Source organism: Vespula vulgaris, chromosome 10 (genome assembly GCF_905475345.1).
Source record: "Vespula vulgaris chromosome 10, iyVesVulg1.1, whole genome shotgun sequence".
Lineage (NCBI taxonomy): Eukaryota > Metazoa > Arthropoda > Insecta > Hymenoptera > Vespidae > Vespula > Vespula vulgaris.
This window is the reverse complement of record NC_066595.1, coordinates 6,245,901-6,272,699: the sequence shown is the minus strand read 5'-3', so window position 1 is coordinate 6,272,699 and position 26,799 is coordinate 6,245,901. Positions and strand designations below refer to the sequence as shown.

General features: G+C 29.1%; 4 protein-coding genes across 7 annotated transcripts; 3 read left to right on the top strand and 1 right to left on the bottom strand.

Annotated features, from left to right (window-relative positions):
- The first annotated feature begins 2,358 nt into the window (after nucleotides 1-2,358).
- On the top strand, nucleotides 2,359-6,219 carry LOC127067356 (acyl-CoA Delta-9 desaturase-like). Its single transcript, XM_051002185.1, has 7 exons — nucleotides 2,359-2,503; nucleotides 2,598-2,652; nucleotides 3,641-3,909; nucleotides 4,120-4,250; nucleotides 4,564-4,769; nucleotides 4,842-5,024; nucleotides 5,197-6,219. The coding sequence occupies exons 3-7, from the start codon at nucleotides 3,654-3,656 to the stop codon at nucleotides 5,549-5,551; spliced, it is 1,131 nt and encodes a 376-aa protein (XP_050858142.1). The 5' UTR covers nucleotides 2,359-2,503; nucleotides 2,598-2,652; nucleotides 3,641-3,653; the 3' UTR covers nucleotides 5,552-6,219.
- Nucleotides 6,220-6,935: 716 nt separating this feature from the next.
- On the top strand, nucleotides 6,936-13,019 carry LOC127067317 (aminopeptidase A-like). Of its 3 annotated transcripts, none has more exons than XM_051002110.1 (17): nucleotides 6,936-7,084; nucleotides 7,852-7,923; nucleotides 8,007-8,069; nucleotides 8,653-9,085; nucleotides 9,165-9,312; nucleotides 9,403-9,673; nucleotides 9,800-9,970; nucleotides 10,098-10,195; nucleotides 10,449-10,583; nucleotides 10,660-10,958; nucleotides 11,046-11,131; nucleotides 11,198-11,325; nucleotides 11,404-11,607; nucleotides 11,710-11,789; nucleotides 11,868-12,016; nucleotides 12,100-12,232; nucleotides 12,350-13,019. In XM_051002110.1, exons 3-17 carry the CDS (start codon nucleotides 8,015-8,017, stop codon nucleotides 12,720-12,722), a joined length of 2,763 nt encoding a protein of 920 aa, XP_050858067.1. In that variant the 5' UTR covers nucleotides 6,936-7,084; nucleotides 7,852-7,923; nucleotides 8,007-8,014; the 3' UTR covers nucleotides 12,723-13,019. The 3 variants fall into 3 exon arrangements, with proteins under 3 accessions (XP_050858067.1, XP_050858065.1, XP_050858066.1); XM_051002108.1 differs by having other exon boundaries at nucleotides 8,007-8,186; XM_051002109.1 differs by lacking the exon at nucleotides 6,936-7,084 and adding an exon at nucleotides 7,157-7,283 and having other exon boundaries at nucleotides 8,007-8,186.
- Nucleotides 13,020-14,219: 1,200 nt separating this feature from the next.
- LOC127067319 (peptide transporter family 1-like) lies at nucleotides 14,220-22,262 on the top strand. Of its 2 annotated transcripts, XM_051002112.1 has the most exons (10): nucleotides 14,220-14,383; nucleotides 15,204-15,244; nucleotides 18,772-18,850; nucleotides 18,952-19,180; nucleotides 19,463-19,737; nucleotides 19,809-19,891; nucleotides 20,194-20,607; nucleotides 20,686-20,902; nucleotides 20,983-21,575; nucleotides 21,678-22,262. In XM_051002112.1, exons 1-10 carry the CDS (start codon nucleotides 14,350-14,352, stop codon nucleotides 21,846-21,848), a joined length of 2,136 nt encoding a protein of 711 aa, XP_050858069.1. In that variant the 5' UTR covers nucleotides 14,220-14,349; the 3' UTR covers nucleotides 21,849-22,262. The 2 variants fall into 2 exon arrangements, with proteins under 2 accessions (XP_050858069.1, XP_050858070.1); XM_051002113.1 differs by lacking the exons at nucleotides 14,220-14,383; nucleotides 15,204-15,244 and adding an exon at nucleotides 17,170-17,724.
- On the bottom strand, nucleotides 22,097-26,589 carry LOC127067318 (putative histone-lysine N-methyltransferase 1). The gene is made up of 5 exons (XM_051002111.1): nucleotides 25,700-26,589; nucleotides 25,517-25,621; nucleotides 24,955-25,395; nucleotides 23,190-24,872; nucleotides 22,097-23,101 (listed from the first exon to the last, which is right to left on the bottom strand). Exons 1-5 carry the CDS (start codon nucleotides 26,264-26,266, stop codon nucleotides 23,057-23,059), a joined length of 2,841 nt encoding a protein of 946 aa, XP_050858068.1. The 5' UTR covers nucleotides 26,267-26,589; the 3' UTR covers nucleotides 22,097-23,056.
- Between the last annotated feature and the right edge of the window lie 210 nt (nucleotides 26,590-26,799).

The following is a 26,799-nucleotide window of genomic DNA, read 5'->3' as shown; positions in this document are numbered from 1 at the left end:
TTATAAATGCTCTTCTTTTTTTCTTGAGAATGGCTTTCGATAATTTCGTAAATGTTATAATAGATGCTAGAATAATCATAAAAAAAGAAAACAATAGAAAACAAAACAAAAGAAAAAAATAAGGTAGATCAACAAGTGCTGTTTAACATTAATTTATTTCAAATGATTTCGCCTGTGATTAAAGGTCAAACAAAATCAGAATTATGTTCATGATTCATTATTTAATTCGTTGAATTATGATCTATATAATTATCAGTATTGTTTAATTTGAGCTTGCATTGAAAAAAGAGATAATATAAGTCATAAGCTAGAATATACATTCGTAAGCTATAAGAGAGTCCTAAGTAGATAAAAGGGAAATTACAATACAAAATAAACGTCTTTATCTATCAAAAAAAAAGCATATTAACACATTAAAGAATATTTTACAAATTAATGCAATGCGATAATATGGTACTTTCTCAACATTGTAGCATATTGTTCTTAGCATTGTTGATAAATAAAAACGCTAGACAATAGGGATACCGAAGGATTTCATTGAGAGTTGAGATTAAGCAATATTAGTGTACTTATAATCGATTAAATATTAATATACTTTTAATCGAAAATTCAAAATGTAAGTATTTAAATGTCTGTACGATTGAAATATTCGATTAATGTAAAAAAAAACGTATCGGAGTTCTATGAAATTAAACTATATAATTCGTTCAAACGTCTAATTTTATTAAAACATTGATTAAGAAATTAATGAGTAAATAAAAAATTTCTAAAAAAATTTCTTATAAAAATTTTAGGATGGTTAAATAATAATGTAGAAAAACGAGCCGAATTATAAGATTGATTTTGTGAGGAAATGGAAAAAATATATTGAAATGAAAAATATATTTAATTTATCGACTAATACGGATCCAATTTAGATGAATTATAAATTGATAAAACGATCGACAGATGACGCTAAAAATCATACCGGAGTAGTAGCAATGGATGCAAGTACTTGCAAAAACGTACCGATAGATGTACTACTTTATTTATGCATTTTGTTTTATCTGATAACTTTATATTTAATTTGGTTCTTATCAATGAAAACATTGAAGTTATTAGCTTTTGATACGGTAAGATATCCTCTCGTATTCGTCACGAAACAACGGAATAATCTAAAAATTCATTAAAACCGGATACATTATCGATCACGTTAATCAGCGAATTACTGTGCTAGTCGAATATGTTCAGCAAATTTTAATTAAAAAGAAATAATGACAAAAAAATCGAAATATTTTTTACAATACACTTATTCAATTAGTAGAAAATTTGATAAATTTCAACTTGGACTTATTAATGATTGGATTATATGACGAGCTGAAACTATTAAAATATTGTGAGACTAGTAAAATATGTGATCATGGACGTCTGACAATACTTTTTGTAGAATTAAATCTGTTGAATGGTTCTTAATTATTTTCCTGCTAATGTCATATAATAATTGTTTTGAAATAATTTTGTCGCTTCATATTCTACTCACGTAGTAAATATAATTGATTCAAATTACCTTTATTTTCAGATCAAAATAAATTGTAAACAGATGCCGTCGTGAACCACGATCAGCTGAATAATAAGACTTTCAAATTATCGAAGAAAATTAAATCGCCCTTCACCAAGAAGATCTCAAACTTACTTATACTATTACATCGAGTTGAAAACATGATCGCGAAGATAACTATGAAATCGAATTATTAACAACTATGAATCGAGTTTATTATTCAGACGTTAATTTTGATAATTATTATTTTCGAAGAAAATTAACAATATAATTAAAATCTGACATCGATGACTTATCTTAAATATCTGTTTATATTTATATAAATATTATTAACGTATTAATGTATTCGTAGTATGACGAAAATATCTCGTTCGAGGTCATTTGAAATATATTGAAGTGATATATTAGATTTATATCTATTTTTCGCACTCGTAATTCGATTTTACGTTCAATTTTTTTCACCATTTAATAATTTTAATATGTTAATCTTATCCATTAAGTAACAGTATTAAATGATTATATCTATTATATCTATTAATTATAATATATCTATTAATTTATAAATTATTATATCTATTATATCTATAATATATTAATAATTCATTATAGTACATAGAAACAGGAAATCTTTTAAATTCCTATGTTTCTAATTTGAATATGCGAGAGTCATTCTTACGTGTTGTTTCGACTTAAAACGATTCACTTTTTTATAAATGTACACCGCACATAGTGTGAATTTGTAATTAATAATTACTATTTCTCCCACCACAACAAAATAGTCTATCCCCACTGTATCCATAGTATTATGATTATTACGCAGATAGAGTCATCATCCTCGAATTGTAAGAAACATAACATGAAAAGTTTCTAGCTGGTCTTAGTTAAACTTTGAATGTTCTATTGAATAGTAACCGTACTACGCAAAATGCTCTAGAAATTTTTCCTCATATCGATTAAAAGGCTTACGTGAGTTTAGCTTTTAAGATTATCAACACAGCCCATTACAAACTTTTTTGCTAATTGATCATAGTGAAACTTTGAAAAATTTTTTTTTTGGCAGTGTATTCAAACCAGACGCTCCAAAAACATTTCTCTGCAGCAATCGAAAGACTTATGTGAGTTTAATCCTTAACAATTTATAAACACAACTCACAAGCTTTACAAACTTTAATTTGAACATTAACGAATTATCGTGTTTGTCAGAAAAACTTTCGTTCCTTTCATTTTTATTTTGTTTTACGATTATTATGAATAATTTATTTCGAAATATGTTTTTTAATGAAAGTAGATATAAATAGAAGGAATATCTTAAAAAACTAGTTTCTTACGAATTTCTTATTATTCGCGATGATCGTTAACGATGAGAAAAATTTTTTTAGATTATGTTGAATCAATTATAATTATTCGTTATTACAGATAATAACGAGCTTAATAAAGTTTTAATATATGTGGGAAATGATATATAACAATGAAACGACTATGTCAAATATACCTTCAAATTTATTAAATGTACTTTAAAGAATTTAAGCAGAAAGGATTGTAGATCGAAGAGTTTCAAAAGTCAGTTCATATCGTATTCTTGTATGAGCTTAAAAAAAAACAAATAATTATATGTTTACAAATAACCAAGCATACCAAGGAGAAGGGTTGGAGTCTACTCTCTCTCTCTCTCTCTCTCTCTTTTTTATTTCCTTTTTACGTAACTATAAAGAATTTTCTTAGTTTAACGAAATATTTTTGAGATATACTTGCATTTACATACATATTGTTATCGCATATATGAATGCGTAATAAAACTTTGAAGTCATGACTATGAATTTTTTGTTAATCATAGACTAACTATGCATATGAATGCAAAGCAAGTCATTAAAATAGAAATTAAATTACAAATGTACTAGCGATCCATCTAATTCATATTTAAATTACTGGAGTCTTTTGTTTCGTGGTTTCTTATTTGTTTGTTCTTAGATATTTTTTTCAAAATTCTAATACTATCAAAATCGACTGATCCTAGAATAATACAAAACTTTACAAACTTGCTACTATGTCAACATTATATAGTAAATTATTTCACGAGAAAATCTGATATCATTGATTTTTTAGATTATTCTTCGTCATGGTAAAAGACTTGCACAAAACTTCGGCGACTTTATCTCTGAAAGAACTTCAACAAGATATTGTTCAAGAAAATTCTACAATACAGGAAGAAAGCTGGCCGATGTCTAACTTACAGAAATCTCAAAAGTCGGAGCCAAAATATAAATGGAAGATTGTATGGAGAAACGTGATAATTTTTCTCTATTTTCATATCGGTGCTATATATGGAGCATATTTGTTTTTCACCGTAGTGAGATGGTACACAATTATATTCTGTAAGTTCTTTAACTTTGACTTTCCATTGCTGTCATGTTTCGCTAAGCAATCTGTTATCGATCACTTCACGATAATAAAAATAATAAATTCTCGCTCTATTGTAAGCAGAAATCATTCATTTATTAACAAATATGACAAATTCAAACTATGTTAAAATATAAGAAATGCTTCCAAAAAAATTTTTACTATACTCGATTATTTCTTTTCAGGTTTATTCACATTGTATAGTGGATTAGTTGGTATAACTGCTGGTGCTCACAGATTGTGGACTCATAAATCTTACAAAGCGAAATGGCCAATGAGAGTAATTCTGATGATTTGTCAAACCATTGCTTTTCAAGTAAGTCTATTCATTGTTCTTCCATTTACACGTATAAATATAAGAGATAATCGCGAAAAACTTGATATAATAATAAATAATAGTGATTACGAAGAACAATATTACCTAAAAAAATAAATAAAAGATCGTTACTAAAATGATTAAATATCGTATTAGAATCGATTATTTCACTGAATTATATAGTATGAAGAAAACTTATAATTGAAACAAGATTCAATTAAATTATAATTTATGAAACTTGAATTTATAAAGAATAGGCATATAAGCCTGATGCAATAGAGCAAAAAAGTAATTGCAATTGTTGATATTGCAGAATCATATTTACGAATGGGTGAGGGACCACAGGGTCCATCACAAGTACACCGATACTGATGCAGATCCCCATAACGCAAAGAGAGGCTTTTTCTTTTCACACATTGGCTGGCTGATGCTAAAAAAACATCCTGATGTTATCAAAAAAGGTGCTACGATCGATATGAGCGATCTCGAGAAAGATCCAGTGGTTGTTTGGCAACGAAAGTAGGTATTAATCTTTGAATTCTTTCGTTTTTACTACTACATTGATATATTTTCTTGCTTTAATTTTTCTAGACTCTATATCGTTCTTATGCCACTCCTCTGTTTCATTATCCCTACATGGATACCCTCCTATTTTTGGGGAGAGCGTCCGATATATGCTTGGTACCTCACTATTTTCAGATATACGATGTGCTTGAACATTACTTGGCTAGTAAATTCTGCTGCTCATATATGGGGTATGAAACCATATGACAGGTACTTACAAATTTTCTTTTTTGTAGCAATACGAATTTTATCATTCGATTTTCGATAAAATAACGTATAAAATAATTTTATTAACAATACAAATACCTTGTTATTAAAATGGATTTGTATTACACAGAGAGTTTCTTAAAAGATAATACCTATCAATATTTTCTTTTTACAGATATATTTCTCCAACTGACAGTTATTCAGTTGGTATAACAGCAATCGGTGAAGGTTGGCACAATTATCATCACGTATTTCCGTGGGATTACAAAACTTCAGAGTTAAATAGCTATAGTGTGAACTTCACGACAGCAGTGATCGACGGATTCGCGAAACTCGGTTGGGCTTATGATCTCAAGACAGTCTCTCCCGAAATGATTCAACGGCGAGCAGCTCGGACGGGAGATGGTACAAAGTATCATCTTATCGATCATGAATACGAGCATGCGAGCAATAATGTTTGGGGTTGGGACGATAGCGATATGATTCCTGAAGATATTCAAGATGCAAAGATATTAAATAAGTGTGATTAAAATCTTTCATTATTATTTGGAAATAGTTTTTTTTCGTAATGAATTCCTTTATTGTATAAATATTTCTGATAATTATTTCGAAGGATACAAAGCGATATTACGAAGGAACTTATTAAATAGCAATGGATTCTTGATTCTTTTCACGTTACTTTGTTTATATATAAAAGTAGTTAACTTTATTGATTTAATTTTAATCATATATTTCGAAAATTATATATATTACGTAAATGAAGCTTCAGCGCCGATTATCTCGTAAACGATGAATATGCAAAAATGAAATTATAGATATCCATTAGAAAAAAAAATCTATATTGATCCATGCAATTCGAAAAGGTCAAAAGTAAAAAAAAGATTTTTATATGCAATTTGTAGCTGATTCGAAGTCATGCAAATTTCTCTTATTAAACTTTCTTGCAAATTCAACCAGTCTCGAAATATTTATTCAGATATATACGGGCAGGTTTTTTTTGTATATGTATATATATATATATATGTATGTATATATATATATATTTATTTATTTATTTATTTATTATATAGAATAATTTGTTTAGATATATTTATTTAAATTTGTTAATTTTATTTTCTTAGTATGTAATATATATTTCTTGAAATGGTAAATCAAAGTTGATAACGTATTTACAAATAAATTATTTTATTGGGATGCATTTCTATTTCTTATTTACTTAATTATCAATATACGTATTTGATATTCTAATAATATTTTTTACTTGACATTTCGATAATTTTTTAACAAAAAATAATTCCATTTATAAATTATATATATATATTAATTATATATATATATATATTATATTATATATATATATATAAATTATATATATATATATATATATATATATATATATATATGTTTATAAGAATAGCAGACAATGTATTATGCAGACGAATATTTAATTTATTTCAGAGGATAATAGTTCTAAGTCTACGTTAAATTTAGTCAGAGTAATTGGATCTAAGTGCTTAACAAATTTGAATGCAAGTCATGTCTCGAATTGAGAACGAATTTCGTCATAGGTTCTTTCCTTGTATTGAATTAAATTGCCCGAACGTGCGTTAGAAATAATTTCTATGCACGCGGTTTTTTATTTTTCTTATTTTTTTTTTTTTATTTTCACGAAAAACTTTCGGTGTATTCGTATATGTCATAAAAAAATATTATTGGAATAAACGTATAAATAAATAATAAAAGATAAAATAAAGATAAAAAGACGATTGAACGAGTGCAGTTCGATATTGATTTGTATAAAACGATCACGTTTGTGATCAAAGGTCGAACGAAGTGAAAGTTACGTACACGAACAACTATTATATCAGCCAGTAATAAATAACCTGTGTAAATACGATTTTTCATTTGTGCTTGTGCTCTGATAATATTAAGTCGTAGCTTCGTAAGCTGTAAGTACTCTAAGAAACGAGAATAACAAATAAGCATCTCTTAGTAGTAACCGAGAGAAAGTGATGGTAACAGCTCACGAGTGAACATTATACGAGTAAACGCGACACGATAAGGTATGATTTTACAATCATGAAACAGGCGGTTCTTATCGTAGATAAATCAATACGATGAACGATAATAATATTAAATGATTCAGTATTAAGATTAAATAATGTTTAGTGTATTTATAATCAATTTGAAACTGAAAGTGTTACCATTTGAACATATGCACGATCGAAACGAATCGGATTTTAGTGAAATCAAAAATATATAGTGCGTTCAAGTGTTCGATTTTGTTAATATATATATATATGTAGTTTAAAAAATTCTTGGGAAAAGCAAAGTGATTTTTAAAAAAATGTTTAACGAAATGTAAAGAAAAAAAAAAGTGAGAAATATTTAAGGTTACGTTTTTGATCGAAGATTATATATATATATATATTTTTTTTTTTTTTTTAAAAGACGTGTGATCAAATTGTGAAATTCGTTGTTGATATATTTTTAGAAGAGTTTTATTGTAAAACAAGTGGAATATTTCATAAAGGTTATAAAGTAATACTACGTACAACTTGCTATACATTTAACCGAGTAATCTTCGATCATTATTCTATTTACATTAACAAAGGTAGCAGGACTGCTTTCGCTATGATTTGATAAATTACCTGAGCTGGATAATTTAATAACGAGGAAGATATTTTCAAACGACTGATCTCAAAATTGATACGCGAATGAACTACGTTATTAAATTAAAATACATATATATATATAACGTTCGCTCGTTCGTTTCGTTTTCGACGATCCGATAAAAGATTTTTAAAAAGATTTATTATAAAAATTTCAGGATAGATATATAATAATCTACGAAAAAAGAAGACGGATTATAAGAGCGATTTTGTTCGAAAAAATACGAAAGGTAAATTGAAAAGAAAAATTTTGAATTAACGACTGAGACGGATGCAACTTCAATGAGTTACAATTTTGCAATATGATCGACAGGTGGAGCTATGAGTCGTAGCGGTGCAGTAAAGACGCTCAAGTTGCACCAACGTGGCGACAGAGGTACAGCTTTTCTCTGTTTCACTTGTGCTGTTTGTTTTGTTCTAAGTGTTACCTGTACTTTTCTCGGCACTCTTGTTATCCTCGATCAGAAAGTCGAGGCTGCCAGTTATCGATACGGTAAGAAATTCTAATGTTCTCAAAATAATAAAAGAACCGGAGAGAACCGTCAAAATCGCATTCATCACTGATCACGTGGTTTAAAGTATTATTAGCGCGCTATTTGAATACGCTTTAACGTTTATATTGATTCCAAAGAAACATCTTAAACAAAAAGCAACTCGAAATACAACATTGCTTCGTACGATAACTCTATAAACCAATTCGATTTGTTTAAAACTCGATAAATGTATTAATGATAAAAGTTATATCACGAATTAAACCTATCGAAGAATCTACAAATGAAATTTATCCGACGGACTTTGTTTGCGCTACTTTTCGTAGAGATAAGATGACTTTTACGATGACTCTCAATTATTTTCTCGGTAACGTTATACGTTAGTCCATTGATATCAAAATAATTTTATCAATTCATACTCTATTCGCATAATGAATTCGCAATTGATTAAGATCTGTTTATTTACAGATCCAAGTAAATTGGAAACGGTCGCCATCATGAGCCACGATCAACACGATGATTATACTTTCAGATTACCGAAGGAAGTCAAACCGATTCACTATGATATTTATTTATATCCCGATCTTAACAATGGTACATTCGTAGGTAAAGTTACGATCCTTATAGATGTTTTAGACAAAAGAGGCCAAATTGCCCTTCATCAAAAGGATCTCAATATTACTCATATCGAGCTAAAAACTTATGATCGCGAAGAGAACTATAAAATCGGATTATTGCCTCCATTTACGGTCCCGAAATATGAAATGCTTGTTGTTCCTATAAAGAACGAGATCAATTCAGGACTTTATGATCTATCTATCGAATTTAATGGAGCTCTTCAACCGGATAAAATCGTCGGTTTTTACTCGAGCAAATATAAAGACGAGAATAATAAAACGAGGTAAGAGTCTCGAGTATAACTTGATAATATATCGGGATTAATCGAATGTATCTTAAATATTTCGCACTTTTTTCCTCAGATATATCGCTACTTCGAAATTCGAACCAACCTATGCGAGAAGAGCGTTTCCTTGCTTCGACGAGCCTTCGTTCAAGGCCAAATTTTCAGTCAAATTAGTTCATCCTACCGATAACTGTTATAATGCACTTTCCAACATGAACGTCAAGGTAACGAAGTATAGCTTTGTTATTCGATCTACGATGTTTTCCCGCGAACGACAACTATATTTATTATAATTACAAATACGAATTATACAGAGTACTCTTATTAATCAACCAAGCCCTGGACTTACAACCGTGGTTTTTGCCGAAAGTGTACCTATGTCCACTTATTTGAGTTGCTTCATAATCAGCGATTTCGTAGCTGTAACAAAAAAAGCAAAAGGTTTTGATGGTCGAGAATTTCCAATTAGCGTATATACTACCAGAGCACAAAGGGAAAAAGGCTCTTTTGCTCTTAGTATTGGTGTTGATATCATTGAATATTATATCAATTTATTCCATATAGACTATCCTTTACCTAAGCTTGGTGAGTAACGATTGCTAATCGATCGTTTTTGTTTATTGTTTATTACCTGTAAACAGATTTTATATATATGTGTGTATGTGTGTGTGTATTATATAACAAATTTTATATATAAAAATTAATTTTCAGATATGATTGCAATACCAGATTTTGTATCGGGTGCGATGGAAAATTGGGGTATCGTAACGTACAGAGAAGCGAGATTACTTTACGATAATCAAACTAGTTCTACTCGAGAGATGCACGACATCGTCACCGTAATTAGTCACGAATTTGCACATATGTGGTTTGGCAATCTAGGTAAATATTATAATAAAAATAAATAGTTCCTGATCGTAAGTTGTAATTAAATGTAAAAATATTTCTTTCTTTTTCTTTTGTTTTTTTTCTTTTTCTCTCTTTTTTTATTTTTTTTCTTTTCATTCAGTTACAATGAAGTGGTGGAACGATCTATGGCTAAATGAAGGTTTTGCTTCGTTCATGCAATACAAAAGCGCGAATGCTATTCTTCCCGATTGGGGACTGGTTAGTATCGATAGGATGTAAATAAAAGAAATTGTACCAGTGTAAACAAAGATAAGAAAGTATAAAAAGCTAAACATTATGATCCACGAGTTTGACCCATGTAATAAAAATCGTAAGACCGTCGACGGTGATCGGTAATTATTGCGCCGTCATGGCGAATAAAAATTACAATCGAATTCATTTTAATGCGATCATCATAATTATTCCATCGAGATAGAAGATCTCGATTTATTAACGGAAGTAAATTTTGCAGATGGAAGAATTTCTACTCGACCAAATACACTTGGTCTTCGTTACAGATGCAAAACTGAGCACTCATCCGATCATTCAAACTGTCAACAATCCTGACGAGATCACGTCTATTTTCGATGAAATCTCTTATAGAAAGGTGAACGCATAAGAATCATTCATTAGTTATGCTTTATAATCGATATTAGACGAGTCGTTACTTTTTTTCTTTCCAGGGATCATCCATCATACGTATGATGGAAAATTTTATTGGTGTTGATAGATTTTACAACGGTATTAGAACCTATCTGAATAGGTTCACCTATCATAATGCGGAGACGACCGATCTCCTTAATATTTTGCAAGAACAAGTCGGCACAGAAATAAACGTGACGGAGATCATGAATACCTGGACCAGACAAAATGGTTTTCCAGTAGTGAATGTCCGTAAGACTGAAAACAAATACGTGTTAACGCAAAAACGTTTCTTGGCCGATCCAGACACTCAAATCGATCCTTCGGAATCAGATTACGGGTTGGTTTAATTCACAGAGAAATTGTGTTAATAATAATAATGTGAATTAACGATGAATTGATGATACATACGATATTCTCTTTTCAGATATAAATGGATAATACCTATTACGTATATTACTAATAAATCATCAAGGCCAACTTTAGTCTGGTTCAATAATAATGCTACTAATTGTAGGTATACATTCGAATTTCTTTTTGTTTCACGTTACCTCATATACTTTTTAATATAATTTTCAGTGGTAATCGAATTGGAAGAACCTGTCGAATGGATTAAATTTAATAAAGATCAAGTTGGTTACTATCGCGTTAATTATGAAACAACGGAATGGGAAAATTTGATTCATTTGCTTAAATATTATCACAAGGTAATTATTTCTTTGTACCGGTATATATACTCTTTGTGCAGATGGTTCTGGAAAATGAGTAAAAGTTGATATTTACAGAGATTATCTGTATCAGATAGAGCTCATCTCTTGGAAGAAGTATTCAGTTTAGCATCTGCGGGTGAACTTGACTACGGTATCGCCATGAATATGACCAAATATCTTCCACAAGAAAGTCATGTTATTCCATGGACTGTTGCATCGAAAAATTTATTGGCCATAGATCAATTTTTGTCGTCAACGAATTTATCTACTATTTTTAAGGTTATATAATAATACATTTTTATGTACATACGAATATAGAATACAATAAGAATGTTTTAGATTGCATATTTACCGATGATTTGATACTTTATTATTTTACAGTCATACGTAAGAAACTTGGTTGATAGCGTGTATCACGATGTAACATGGCGTGTAGATAACACGGAAGATCATGTAATGCTGTAAGACCAAAAGAATACTTATCAATTAACTCAAGATTTAATGCATACTTTATTGAAATAATTATGTCAAATTTGCAGAAGACTTCGCTCGGTAGTATTAGATCTGGCTTGTTCGGTGGGTCATATAGAATGTTTAGAAGAAGCATCCGAAATCTTCAAAAAGTGGATAAACGATATAAAGGACGTTCGTCCGCATCCTGATATTCGAGGATTGATTTATTATTACGGTTAGTGTTTTATGAATTTATACTTATATTAACGATTAGAATTGATCGTTTGAAATAAATACTTTTATTTAATATCATTACAGGCTTACATTATGCTGGTTCTGAAACTGAATGGAATCTTATGTTTGATAAATTTGTTCAAGAAACGGATTCGTCTGAAAAATTAAAATTGATGCGTGGATTAACGGGAACACGAGAAAGTTGGCTTTTGAACAAGTTAGTTAACTTTTTATATAAATTTCCAAATAAACAATATTTATGTTACTCGTAGAGACAAAGAGAAAGACAGAGAGAGAAAATATTTGATACATTGTTTCTTTGTTTCTTCTATAGATTTATCACTATAGCGAAGAATGAAAATTACGTTCGTGCACAAGATTTTTTTTCTTGTTTGACGGCAATTTCTAACAATCCTGTTGGTACACCTCTCGTTTGGGATTGGGTTCGAGGAAACTGGGAGTTTTTAGTTCAGAGATACACTTTGAACGATCGATACCTTGGACAACTTATACCTGGAATTACAAAAACTTTTGCTACGGAAACGAAGTTGAACGAAATGAAAGCCTTTTTTGAAAAATATCCTGAAGCCGGTGCTGGTGCATCGAATCGGGCGAAAGCATTGGAGACAGTACAGAATAATATAAAATGGTTAACGAGAAATACAGCCAAGCTTGAAAACTGGTTGAATTCACATTCGAGCAATTAATCCGACTGATTAAACTATACTACTAATCCATTTTTATGAAGAATAATGTTATCAAATAAAGAAAACCTACGATAATGTTTTTGAAATATATTTATGAAGAATATATATATATATATATATATATATATATATATATATATATATAAGAAGACTAATCGTAAGTTGAACAAAAATAAAAATTTTTACTTCATATATAAAAAGGCTTAATAATTTGTTATTATCTAATCCATTATTCTTACGATGTATAATAATGAATAACTTTTTCATTTGTTCGATTATTAAATCTATATAAAAGTATATCTAATGCAATAAAATTATTTACACTACCAAACTATCGTCATTTATATTCGACGATTGAATACAAATTATCGAAATTCAAAATAGACTAGAATATTAATGTTTGACTTTATCTCTCGATTATCTAACATAGCTGAACGAAAAATATGAAAAATGACGAAGCATTTATCGAAAATAGAGATACGACGTTAAAAAAGACATCAGCAAAAATTTATAATTATATTAAATAAGATTACATGATTTTATTTCAATGTATTAGATATTATTATTTTTATCAAATCTTTTTAATTCTCTTGAGAATTACTCGATAATAATTATCTATATTACGAACTATTTTTTGAAAAATAATCGTAAAACTATGACGTCGACGATGTAATACCAACGTACATTCGTACATAAACTTCCCCAGTCAATTAACTTCTTGACACGTCGCGTTGAAATCTAAGTTTTCTAATCACCATCCATAAAGAAAAATTATTAGAAAGATATGGGAGATTCAGATACACCTGTGACTTATAACGAACGTATTCTGCTAATGTTATCGTAAGTTACAAAAGAAAATTTTTTATAATGTTATAGTTACGTCGTAAAATGAAGATAACATTTTTTTTAAATAAAACTATCAATTCTTTTTTCCTTTTTAGAGAAAACCGTAGAAAACTCCTTCTACAATTATTATCGAAAAATGCGTTATCTCGTTATAACTTTTCACAGAAATAAAATTTGTAATATCTGTCTTAATATTTCTAAGAATTATGACATTTTTAAATGTGTGTGTGCGTGTAAATTCTTTTTTTTTTTTTTTTTTTTTGAATATAACAAAATTTTACGCATAGTTCGTGTACCATTATGGAATTTTTTAATTAATGAGATGCAATGATTATACATGAATACTAACTAAACGTGAATATAATAAAATATTATTATATATTATAGATAATATGTATTAAAAAAAAAAATAATAAAAACACATGTATTATTCGAGTAACATATAAATATAGACTTTCTCCATTTTACGATGATTATCGAATTCTTTAATCGAATTTACCAAAATTCGTGTGTTTTACTCAGACGGTTTCGAGTTTCGATGCATATCTCTATGACATCAACACCCCCGTGAAAGATATTTCTGATAAATTCATTTGTCAAAATTAATTGCTGTCCTACGTATTTCAATAGATAAGATGAGATAGTCACAAAGTGATATCGTGATCCAAAAGAGGATTAGTCTGAGACGTATTGTTGTATGAAGAAGACGTAGTGAAGAAAATTACAGTGAGCAGAATCGAGTCAGCCGAACAGTAAAAATATTAACTTATTAGAAATAGAAATGGAAAGAAAACTTTCGGAAAACGAAATTCGAGGTACTTTTTTTACTTTATCGTTTTGTATTAATCTTCGTCTCATATAAAACTATTTCTTAAACTGTTTCGATCGTATCGTTTCATTATAAAAATTATATTTATAATTTATTAATTAAATATGATGATATATTTGCATACCAATTTTTTGTATGTATATAGCTTTTTTAATATAGATAATAATATAAAAATATAAAAATATAAATATACATATAATGTTTATGGGTTTATATTTATTTATGTACATCATATATATATATATATATATATGTATATATATATATATATATATATATTGTATTATAATAACATTATAATATATTCATTATATTCATATAAATACATTAATATTTGTATATATAATCATATAAACACACAATAATATTTTTAATAAATATTATCTTATAATTCCTCAAGAAACTTATGTACTCATTGAGAAAGATTATTCAATTTGATGACTGTCAAATTGTCACTTCAATTTTCTTCAATCAAAAGTTATCGATTTTCTGTTTCGGAAATACGATAAAATGATAATCTTAAATTTCGTTCGAAGATACTTATAGATATATAAGATAAAGAAAAGGGTTTATTGTCCGAAGACTTAATAAAGGTTTTGATGGATTGATCGATTCGTTTAAAAAGTCGTCGAAACGTAATTACACCATGACCTAAATAGAAAGAACAACTATCGCTAGTGACATTGACACTTACACGCATTGATTTATATTAATTCAGTGATTAACGTGCAATTGCGAAAAGGTCAATGAAACTGATCTATCATTTTGGCAATCTCTTTATTTATTTATCGTTTGTCTCTATTTAGATCATCCAGAAGAACATAGCGATGTTGAAGCAACCGAAACCGTGAGTATCTATATATGTTACTATAATCAAAAAATTATGAAATTCTTGCAGAGAAAGTTTCGTCTTTTTCGACATTCGTTAAAATTATAAAACGTTCGTAATGACAGAATTATTTCAATTATTTTATAAGATTCGCAAGAATTCTTGATACATTCGAAATGAGAAAGTGAAATGGATTGATATAAAAATATCCACTTGGTGAACTTACGAAATCGAAATGAGTTTGCTCAACGAATACTTCTTTCATCGATAATCCTTTCGATAAAATTATTCCTATCCTTACTTTATTTAATTTATTTATTATTTATTGATTTCTTTTTATTTTTCATTGCCGAACGATCGCTCGTGAGAATGGGGACAGTAAAATTTCGGCTTGTCCCGTCGCTAAAAGCTTCAATAATCGAACGATCGATCAAGCAAGCGAAGAAAAATATTCAGGTCAATAATCATTTGTACAGATCACGCGTCGCATACGACACGATTCGCTTCTTGTAAGGCAGGTATCCGCACAAATAAGTAAGACACTGAAATATTCGTAGACTTGTTAAAATTAAATAACTTTTTCTAGACCTATCGAATAATTCAGAAATTTTGAATAAACGCAAAGAAACATTGCTTTTTGTTTTGCGAGTGATCAAAAATACAAAATAAACTTCTTTCAAGATATTATCATTAAAAAAAAATTAATAAATAAATAATAAGTAAATAAAAAACAATACAAAGGAACAAATATATGCATTCCATCATGTATATCAAATCATCTTATACGAATTTTATAAATATTATCAAAATCGTACGATCTATAGATCTTTAAACGAGTATAATTTTTACGACATAAGATTAACGTAAGATTGACATAATCGACTTTACAGATCTTCGCGAATAAATGCAGTTAAACAAATATAAATTATTGTAAAATTGCTTATCGATTTTGATTACATAAAACTAACAAATATAAAAAAAATATGCCATATAATTGAGTTCGTTCTATGAAGATAAAATTGCCGCAGTGATATGTATTATTAAATGATTTGTTATAACTTAGTATGATAACGATTTCGTTTGTTATTCTTTCAATAATTTTTAAGATTTGAAGCAAGGAAGTGAAATGATCAGAATATCCATTAGTCAAGAGATATATATATATATATATATATATATATATATATATATGCTCTTTGAATCGTTACTTCTGATTAAATATCTTCTTCTTAAATAAAGATCATTTGTTCGCTCGCATTCTTTAACCTTGCAAGCATTCGAACGCACACATGCGTTAATCTATCGTTCTTCTTATATCCATTCTCAGGATTTCTTCTTCTATCATACCAGAAATATATCGATTATTCTTTAAGTCCACTATACGTATCATTCGTTGATTTACTTATTTCTGTTACTCATCCTACAATAACAACAATAATATGGAAAACGAAGTAATGTATTTGTTTTGTATAAAACTTTTTGATAACAAATTCTAAAAAGGTATATTTCGTATATTTTTTTTTTTTAATTCTTCCTGTCTTTGTTAATCTACACGCTCTAATTAATTCTACTCTACTCGCTTTATCTTACTTAAAAAAAAAAAAAAAAATGTATTCTATTTTCAAGCATTTCTGCTGTTCATGATACTTAATACACCATTTCTATATAAGCTAGAATGCCACACAGTAAATACGTTTGTAAACTTCTGGCGATACACTTGTTAATTTAAAATTAAATAAAATTAATCGCACACGCACGCAGAGAACAAATAACGTTCACGTTTTATACACAAGATACTACCTAATCGAAAATTATCTTTCGATTACATAATTTCGTCTTTCTCTTTTCTTTTGTCTTGTCTTTACCATTTTTTTTTTTTTTTTTTTTTTCTTATATAACGAATCAATCTGACAAGATAAATAAAAATATTTTATTATGATCAGTCGAGGAAGGCCTCAAGTTTTCTTTCTCTCTCTCTTCTCGTTTTCTTCTTTTTTTGTTTTCTACAAAGAACGAAGAAAAAAAAAAGAAAAGAAAAGAGAAAACGATGAAGGAAACTTCCTGATACGTAGAACGGTAAACGATTTCCAAACGATCGATCAGTCGTTCTTGAACGAGCTCTAGAAAGGAAAGAACGCGGCACCAGCGAAGGTTCGACAATCGCTCCGTTTTCTTTCACTCTCTTGTCACACACAACAGAAATAAAACGGGTTAGACGGGATCAAGACGCGCGTGCGCTAGCTAGATCGCGAATGATCTATCAATCCAGACAACGAGAGAAAAAAAGTGACGCGTTTAGTACGTAAGATATGCACAAAACTGATAAAATCCAAAGTGAACGGGCCGAATACATATGAATTCACGTAAATCTTGTGTATCATCGCAAATGTGTGCGTGTAAATGTGCGTATTTGTTATGTCAACGTGCATTACGATCCATCGATTCCTTTCAAATTCGATCATCAAGATAAATAGATCGACGAGATGAGCGCGGGAAAGGTACGATCGTCAATATTTTCCAAATCGTCATAATCAATCACCTTTTCTTTTTTATCTTTTATATTTAACCATTCGACTGACCTATTTTCTCAAAGCTTATACGAAAATATATCTGTACGATTCGTCGGAGATCGATAACGTATTTCGTTACTACTACGATCATTATTTCATCGAGCGACTTTCACTATTTCTTCCTCTGACCGTCTTCTTTTTCCAAAAATGACGTTCTTTCATGCGTCCTTATTAAATTCATCGAAATAGTCGAGTCGGTATGTTGTAATAACAAATAGATAATGCGCAACGAAGTTATAAATACTTATGTATGTAAAAAAGAACGTCAGAAGACATGTCCTCGAAACGCTTAAGAATGGTGTTTCATCATACATTTACTTGTTACTTTTCTTCTCTCTTCTTTATTTCTATATTTTATTTTTTTTTTTTAATCGAGTTTTTTTTCGATTAAACATTTATAAATTCTATAAAAGCTATCGAGCTTTTATATGAATCATTTACATTCTTTTCGACATTCTCTCAGATTTTTACATTCCTTTTAAATTTTTAATTTATTTAAACAACGCGCTTATTTCTTTTCGTGTTAATATATAACATAGATTACTATTAACTGATTATTACAATCGTAATAAAACTTGCTTCTTGATATATCATAACTGCGATTAAAGATAAAATATTTTCTAGGACGTACATATCGTCATGCTAGACGTATCGTCGACAGAAAAATACGCTCTTGTATGAATCAATGAGCGTGAGATTACGTCGCTATTGCGGTTTTGTATATACTCTTACGATTACCACTACCACGATCTTGCGAAAGCAACGAAACTAATTACCAGCGTATAGTTGCATAATCAATAAACTACAAGCGCGAACATATAAATACACTGATCATTATTAACTCTAGTTTGGTGACCTTTCATTTGCGATAATAAAAGTAACAAGCAAGGTTAAAAAAACATCGTTGCAAGATGAAACAACAAGAAAGAAACGTTTCTCTTTTCAATTATATTTAAGTTCTTCATATTATTGCAGAAGCTCAAGTATCCCAAATCGGTATTTTTCATCATCAGCAATGAATTCTGCGAGAGATTCTCTTTCTATGGAATGCGTAGTAAGTTTTTTCTCTCTCTCTCTCTCTCTATCTATCTTTTTTTTTATTATTATTATTATTTTTTTTTATATAGACATTCATTTAATTTACTTTAATTTCAGCGGTCCTGACGTTGTATCTTCGAAATGTTTTAAACTACACTGACAACACTTCGACCGTGATCTATCATATCTTCACGATGTTTGTTTTTTTCTTTCCATTATTCGGAGCTATCCTAGCAGATTCCATACTTGGGAAATACCGTACGATATTCTATGTTAGTATAATTTATACTGTGGGACAACTCTTGTTGGCCTTGAGTGCTGTACCGCCACTAGGATTGCCACCAAGGTTAATATTTGCAACAACGCGTCAAATGATTTGCAATGACTCAGAAAACTGATAGCTTTCTTATAATAGTCTAAACAAAATATCTGGACATTACGAATTGATGTAGAAATAAATGAGAATTTCGCTAATACATCTGTAATCGTAATTTTTCCAATTGACTTAGCTCGTTATGAAAAAAAAAATTGATCGGTATGAAAGAATATAATCATTTTATGAGTCATTGCATGATCTATTCTTTTATGATTAAATATGTCTTCTAATTCTAATCCAATCGAATTGCAGGGAGTTCGCATTAGTGGGTTTGTTTCTTATAGCTATTGGTTCGGGTGGTATAAAACCTTGCGTATCAGCGTTTGGTGGAGATCAATTTGTATTACCGCAACAGGAACAACAACTTTCGACTTTCTTTTCCGTCTTCTATTTCTCAATTAATTCGGGTTCCTTAATATCCAGCTTTCTTACACCGATATTAAGAAGCGACGTTACTTGTTTTGGCGATAAAACATGTTATTCCTTGTCTTTTCTAATACCTGCCGTATTGATGTCAATATCGATCGGTAATATAATATTTAAATCTATGAATACTATAGAAACGCAAGAATTTTGAATGTAAATTTTTCTTTTACAGTGATATTCGTGCTTGGTAAACCTTTGTACAAAATAGTCGATCTCAAAGGCAATATCGTGGTTGATGTTACCAAATGCATTTACGTAAGTTAATCAAATAATTCTTTTTTGAAAATTAACTAATATCTACGTTAGAATGTTAGCGAAATTATAATAACTAATAATAATAATAATAATAATAATAATAATAATAATAATAATAATAATAATAAAATAACAATAATGTATTAATATCAACAAGTTTTTATCATACGAACGAACGTGCATACCTTTACATTCGTATTCGCCATATCATGGATTGATAATATCTGGATTAGTTAATTTAAGTGAAATAATTAGTCAACTTTAGTCAGATAACTCAACTTAAATAAGAATAAAAATTTTAGTACGCGATCAAGAAGAAGATACAATCAAAGGAAAAGGTAGATCACTGGCTCGATCACTCATCGGACAAATATGGTCAAAAGTTGGTCGAGGACATCAAAGATTCCTTACAGGTATTAAAGATGTTCCTTCCTTTGCCGATCTTTTGGGCTCTTTTCGATCAACAAGGATCGAGATGGACGATCCAAGCGACAAGAATGGATGGTAAAGTTGGTAATTTCTTGATACAATCCGATCAGATGCAAGTATTTAATCCATTGTTGGTTGTCATCTTCATTCCTATCTTCGAGACTTGCATTTATCCAATATTTTCTAAAATTCATCTACTTAATACACCTTTGAAGAAACTTACAGTCGGTGGTGTATTAGCCGCATTATCCTTCGTTATATCTGCTATTGTTGAATTACAACTTGAGGTAAATACGAAACTCTTTAATATCCAATAACTATCTGTATAACTTTCATTCCATCGATATTTACTTGATTAATTTTAGAAAACATACCCGATACTGCCTACCACTGAAGAGGCCCAAGTAAGAATTTTCAATACCATGAATTGTAACGTAATAATAAATATTGATGGTAAAGATGAGACTATTAATGGTCTGGATTTTTGGGAAAATATAAATATCAAAACTATTAATGGCTCGGCTAATTTGAAGTATTCTTTAAATCCGACAGATTGCTTCTCGAAAAATTTCATCAAAGAAGGTAAATCAATCAGAGAATCTGTGGAATTAGAAATATATGTTAGAATAGAAAATAGTAATAACGAATTTATATTCTCATAGGAACGATGGTTATAACCGAAGCGAAAGCGATATCATTCGCTATTACACCTGATGGAATCAAGTATAATTACGTTGACAATGTAGCAAAACCAAAGAATGGTTTGCCTCTGGTTCGTGGTCTTATTTATTTGTCAGTAGAATCAATGCAAAAGAATACTAGCTTGATGTTTTATCAAGAATCGAAACTTGTGGATGAAATTAAATTAGATAAGACAAATATCAATAAAACTTCATTACGTGAACTCAAGCCAGATAAATATAATATTTATTTAAATGAAAAGCTATTATTACCAAATGTGGAATTAAAATTAGGTGGAGTATACACCATTGTTGGTCATGACATACCAGGAGAAACAAAATTGTCGATTGTTACTGTAACACTTCCTAATTCGATGCATTTGTTTTGGCTATTACCACAATACATTGTCATTACCATGGCAGAAGTCTTGTTTTCAGTAACGGGATTGGAATTTGCATTCACACAATCACCTCCCAGCATGAAATCCTTAATGCAATCCTCCTGGTTACTTACAGTAGCTTTTGGCAATCTTATTGTTGTTATTATCGCAGAAATATCATTCTTCAGTAGACAGGTGAGCTATCTAAATATCTGATAACAACTTTTACAGATTTTTATTTATAGAAGTCGATGATTAATTATAATTGATTTTGTTAATCGGAAACGTATGTTGCAGGTTTACGAGTTCTTCCTATTCGCAGGTCTAATGCTTATATTTATGATATTATTTGGCATAATGACAATGTTTTATAAATATACGGATATACCTGAAACAAATGAGGAAGAAATCGTATTAGAAGGGAAAAATGGAACTGTTAATCCATCGTACAAGAACGACGAAAAATGAAAAATACAAATAAATCTTAAAGATATTTGAGTATCTACCTGTTTTCAATTTTCTTTTGAGTGATACAATATATCAAGCTCAAGGATAATGAAGTTTTCATTGCAAAGATCGTTACGTTGAATGTGCAATGAAAGATATACGTCGAGATGGACGATGATGTTATTAACGATTATATGGAAAGGAGTTAAGTGTACGTGAAAAAAATATAAAAGTGAAATTTTTGAATCATAGGAAAGATCACAGAGGAATTACGAGTAATATATTTATTTTTACTAGCTCAAATAAATTGTTAAGATCTATCACAATAGAATAAAACACACGTTTGCAAATTTTGATACATACCGAACAAGTATTACCGAGTTAATATTCCATGTCTGTAATTAGTTATTGAAAATAAATTAGAAATATTTATAATCGTATTTGTTTTATATAGAATCGAAACTATTATTCACGAAAAAGGTCTATTTTCCTTTTTTAAAATAAGATCCATCTATATTAATTTTTATGGTAGTCACTCTTAAAACAATTCCAGATTTAACAAATATACATCTTAATGATTAATAATTTACGCATCTGTTGTTACATTATATTAATTTTATAACATGACAATGTAGATGCAATCGTAGCCGTACGATTTTTTAATGAAAATACCGTAACATATATTTTAATTTATAAAGAATAATGTGATATTCTATTATAGAATTATATTGTGATTAATTTCATCGTTCTATCGTAAGATATTTAACAATAGAATGTTTTCTTAGTTTTATTGCTCCTTACACAAATACAAGTAAATTAGTATGTTAACGAGCTATATTCTATAATTATTTTTGACGAAGTTATTCAGAAGCCAACGTTTGTATCATATAAGCAATTTTTCTGATAAATGTATTTCTATGTATAAGATTTTGACAATTTAATGATATTTTAAGAGGGCAAAAGATTATAGATTATTTTTCTAAACGTTTGTTGAATATATACGATCTAACATCTAATAAGATTCACATCTTTGATAAATTGTTTTAGTACCACCAGCTTTAAAATTCTAATTTCTAAAATAAATGATATATTAAATATGTAAGATACACACTTGCCTAGTAAACAATTCTATTTAGCGTTTTTCATTTGGAGCAAGCAAATGGTTATCTCTCTATATGTAATATTATAATCAAGATTTTTGAGGAAGTGTAAATCTTCTGTAGGTTTATTTAATGCCGAGGAGTCTTTTTCATATACGATAATCGATCGTCTTTCTACAACAATTTTTAAGAGCATACGTGTAAATATTAGTATTATAAAAATCAACAGTATTGATAAAAGAATACATAAGAAAACAATTACCGAATTTGAACGAATTCTAACAATTGCTTCACGAGCTGTTCCATATGCAATAGAAGCAAAATGGAAAGCACCAGTTACCAATGTTTCTGGCAAAATATGAATAGGTTCTGCAGTTCCTGGCATTGAATCGGTGGTAGTTTCCTCAACTATATGTCCAACATTTTTATTCTCTTCTTTCTTTGGATTGTTCTCCAGATATTTATTACCTAAGTCTTTCTTTATTTGCTCACGTATTTTGTTTTTTTTTGAAGCTGCAGATTTATTGCAATCAGAAAAACTATGTTTTGAATAATCATGACTGTTACTAGTATTTGTCTCACTTATACCATAAACACCATTGTCTGTAATCGAAGTAGTATGAGAATGAAAACTCTGTGTTAAATCGTTTAAATCTGTTTGGGCTTGACAATTGTGCTGTGCTATCGGAAAATCTGAAAAAATTGGATTTACTGGTTCTGTTGTCAAATAACTAGTATGAGAACTGTTTACATCAATCTTCATGGCATTTGTATTGTTATGTTTGGATTCTAAATGCAGTAAATTTGTATTCTCATCTATTGATTTTGATGTCTTTTTTATAAACAGGGAACAAATATTATCTGTTAGATTTGTTGAGTTATTGTTCGTACATTTTTTTAAAGTATTTGATAAATGTGTATCATGTATTTTTTCATTGATATTATCCTCATTTTTAGAATCTTCTTTTTCACCCAATTTGTAAGTACTAACATTATTTAAATCCTTCTTATTCATAGAAGTAGAATTATTCGAATTAGCTGTAAAATGATTCTCAGCAATGCAAATGACTGAAGATGCAGGTGATATTTCTGGAAGTAAATCAAAAGTTAAAAGATCAGTAACAATTTCATCATCATCCTCTTTATGGGCAATGTTTTTTATGTTCTCAGTTTTTGATGGACTTTTTTGTTTGTGACAATTTGTATTGGTTTTGTATTTTATTGGCATTGAAATTAATTCAAATTCATTATAGTCATCACAGATCTCTGTGTTACTGCTTAGGTCAGAACGTATACTGATATTCTCTATGTCAGATCCACAACAACAAGTTGTACTTTCAAGATATTTTTTATCCAACATTTGATATTCAGTGATAGAACAATTCATTCTTTGTCCACCATTTTCTTTTGTCCCATTGAATATGTTTGGTTCATTATACAAATTTTCTTTTGAAGATTCTAATGGAAGAAAATTTGGAGACATAGAATTACGTTTATCTTCAATCTGCTTTTCGCCAATATCATTTTGCTTATGAGCACTATTTATATTGCTCATTAATTCTGACGCATTATAGGTTTCGTTATGAACATTTTCCTCCTCTTTGTCTTCGTTAGGTTCACTGTTATATTCAAACTTTTCTTCGAATTTTTTCACTTGTTTCTTTCTGCTTTTGATAATGTTTATAAGTGGTTTATCTACATGTTCAGAATAAATCTTGTCGACTAGCATGTCCCTTTTCTTCCTTTTATATTGTCTTCTTTGATCTGTAAGTAAATTATTTCTTTGGTGATTACACTTTGATTTCAGACGATGAGATTGATTTTCAGATTTATTTGCATCCTTAGATTCTGTGCAAATCGGTGACCTCATAGAACACTTATTTAAATTTTCCATTACGTTAAACATGATTTGATTAGAAACTTCTGTTATTATATCCTTTTTTAACTACGAATAAAAGAAAGTACATGTTGCATTAATTTATAAAAAATAATATAAATAAAAAATAAATGGCACTTTTTATATTCACCTGTTCCATATATTGTACAAACCATGTCGGTGGAACATTATTGAGAACATCCTGGCTAGTTATGTTTGAAGGTGTTGTATTTTCTAGCTTCATATTATCAAAACTTTTTGTAAGGATCTTTGAATATGCTGATGTAGTTAAATTTGGAAACAAAGAAATAGCTCCATCCTTATCATTTAATTTATTATCATTAGTTTCTTCAACTAAATTAAATATTCTATTTAAATGTTGCCTTTTATTTTGTTGCTTTACTTCGCTCATGCTTTCTTTCGATTTAAAGTTTTCAGATGAAATAGAATTACTTGCAAATGAATTTTCTTGATCGTCACCAGATGATTCGTCAACTTCATGTTTATTTTTATTTATATCATCATCCTGATTATTTATAAAATCAACTAACAACAGTACTCCTTTGCTTTGCTTGGAGCATAATTTAGCAAACTAAAATTACACGTACCTTTTATTATTACCTTATTCATTATTTTGTATAAAGTCTTTTATATTGAGCGAAAAACAAAATTTGTATTACTATTAAAATATAGAGAAAACTATTCAAAATTACCTGCCATAATTCTAAAAATTCAGTTTCATTTTGAACCAAACGTACTTTGTCGTCATTATCGACATATAAAATATTGTTAGACGTATTTATCGCAAAGAAACGCATCTATGAAAAAAATATAAGAAATCACAAATATAAATGTTAATTTTAATACTAGAAATTGCTATCCAAAATATAACTTACTAAATATATCTTAAATAATTCGAAATTAAATGTCACTTTGAAAACTGAATTGTTATTATTCTCATAATTATCTTTTTTATCATTAGTGGGATTATACTTTGTTACGTCGCATATAGATAATTCGGAATCGTGCCACAAATACGATAATTTGTCATTATCCTTTGTTTTCTTACACGTATCCAAGAATAATTCTGATGTTTCTTTTACTGATGAGATAGATTTATCTTTGTGTGTATCGCCACGTACAGGTAATTCAGAATCATGCCACAAATATGACAATTTGTCATTATCTTTAGTTTTCTTGCACGTATCCAAGAATAATTCTGATGTTTCTTTCACTGGTAAAATAGATTTATTTTTGTGTGTATTGCCATTCTCGTTCAAGTTGCATCCATTTTCAATATCTTTGTGTATTAAATTTGCATACGAATCACGCACTACGCAAAAGATGTCTTTATACTTGTTAGTGCATTCTAAAGTAGATTCTTTCTTCCTTAGTACAAAGAACGTATAATCGTCTTTCTTCAGATGAGCAGAGCTCGGACTTATTATAGGAATCTTTTTCATTATACTTCTCGATTTTATAAATCCAGTAGACAATCGAATGATTCCAACGATTATAACTACGAAGGAAAACAGTAACAATTAACAGTTTACATGAAATCTCAAAACGATCAGGCAATAATCATTGCAACAGTAATGTCAAGTTAAACGTTACGGAAACAATTACACGATACTATTGCTAGTTACGCCGTCTTTCCGCCTTTCTCTGAACTGCATCGGAACCGACCTTGATTTGACCCTTATTCCGATCAAGTGATATTTACACTCTTCAAAAATCAAACATTCAAAGATCGTATTTTATCTAACAATAATTCGTAATAAAATAATTCGATGTTCCTGTAAATATTTTCCCAATCGAACATATATCAACTGGTTTAAATTGTTTTATTAACTGTACTATATCTGTATTTGAACTACCACCATTGTATAACTACACTAGTCAAAATAACCATTATAAATTTCATTATGTTAACGACGAAGAAAAAAGGGCTGATCGTCTCTACGAAGTAACGTTATTTCGTATAATTTATTTTTAT

Coding starts and splice junctions, on each gene's coding strand:
- LOC127067317 (XM_051002108.1), top strand. CDS start 8,015: ATGAGTCGTAGCGGTGCAGTAAAGACGCTCAAGTTGCACCAACGTGGC. Junction 11,132..11,197: donor CAATAATAATGCTACTAATT/GTAGGTATACAT, acceptor TATAATTTTCAG/TGGTAATCGAATTGGAAGAA. Junction 12,233..12,349: donor GAAAGTTGGCTTTTGAACAA/GTTAGTTAACTT, acceptor TTTCTTCTATAG/ATTTATCACTATAGCGAAGA.
- LOC127067319 (XM_051002112.1), top strand. CDS start 14,350: ATGGAAAGAAAACTTTCGGAAAACGAAATTCGAG. Junction 19,738..19,808: donor ATTGATGTCAATATCGATCG/GTAATATAATAT, acceptor TTTCTTTTACAG/TGATATTCGTGCTTGGTAAA. Junction 19,892..20,193: donor ATGTTACCAAATGCATTTAC/GTAAGTTAATCA, acceptor TAAAAATTTTAG/TACGCGATCAAGAAGAAGAT.
- LOC127067318 (XM_051002111.1), bottom strand. CDS start 26,266: ATGAAAAAGATTCCTATAATAAGTCCGAGCTCTGCTCATCTGAAGAAA. Junction 25,396..25,516: donor AATTTTTAGAATTATGGCAG/GTAATTTTGAAT, acceptor GTGTAATTTTAG/TTTGCTAAATTATGCTCCAA. Junction 24,873..24,954: donor TTGTACAATATATGGAACAG/GTGAATATAAAA, acceptor TTTTATTCGTAG/TTAAAAAAGGATATAATAAC.
- LOC127067356 (XM_051002185.1), top strand. CDS start 3,654: ATGGTAAAAGACTTGCACAAAACTTCGGCGACTTTATCTCTGAAAGAA. Junction 4,251..4,563: donor GTCAAACCATTGCTTTTCAA/GTAAGTCTATTC, acceptor TTGATATTGCAG/AATCATATTTACGAATGGGT. Junction 4,770..4,841: donor GTGGTTGTTTGGCAACGAAA/GTAGGTATTAAT, acceptor TAATTTTTCTAG/ACTCTATATCGTTCTTATGC.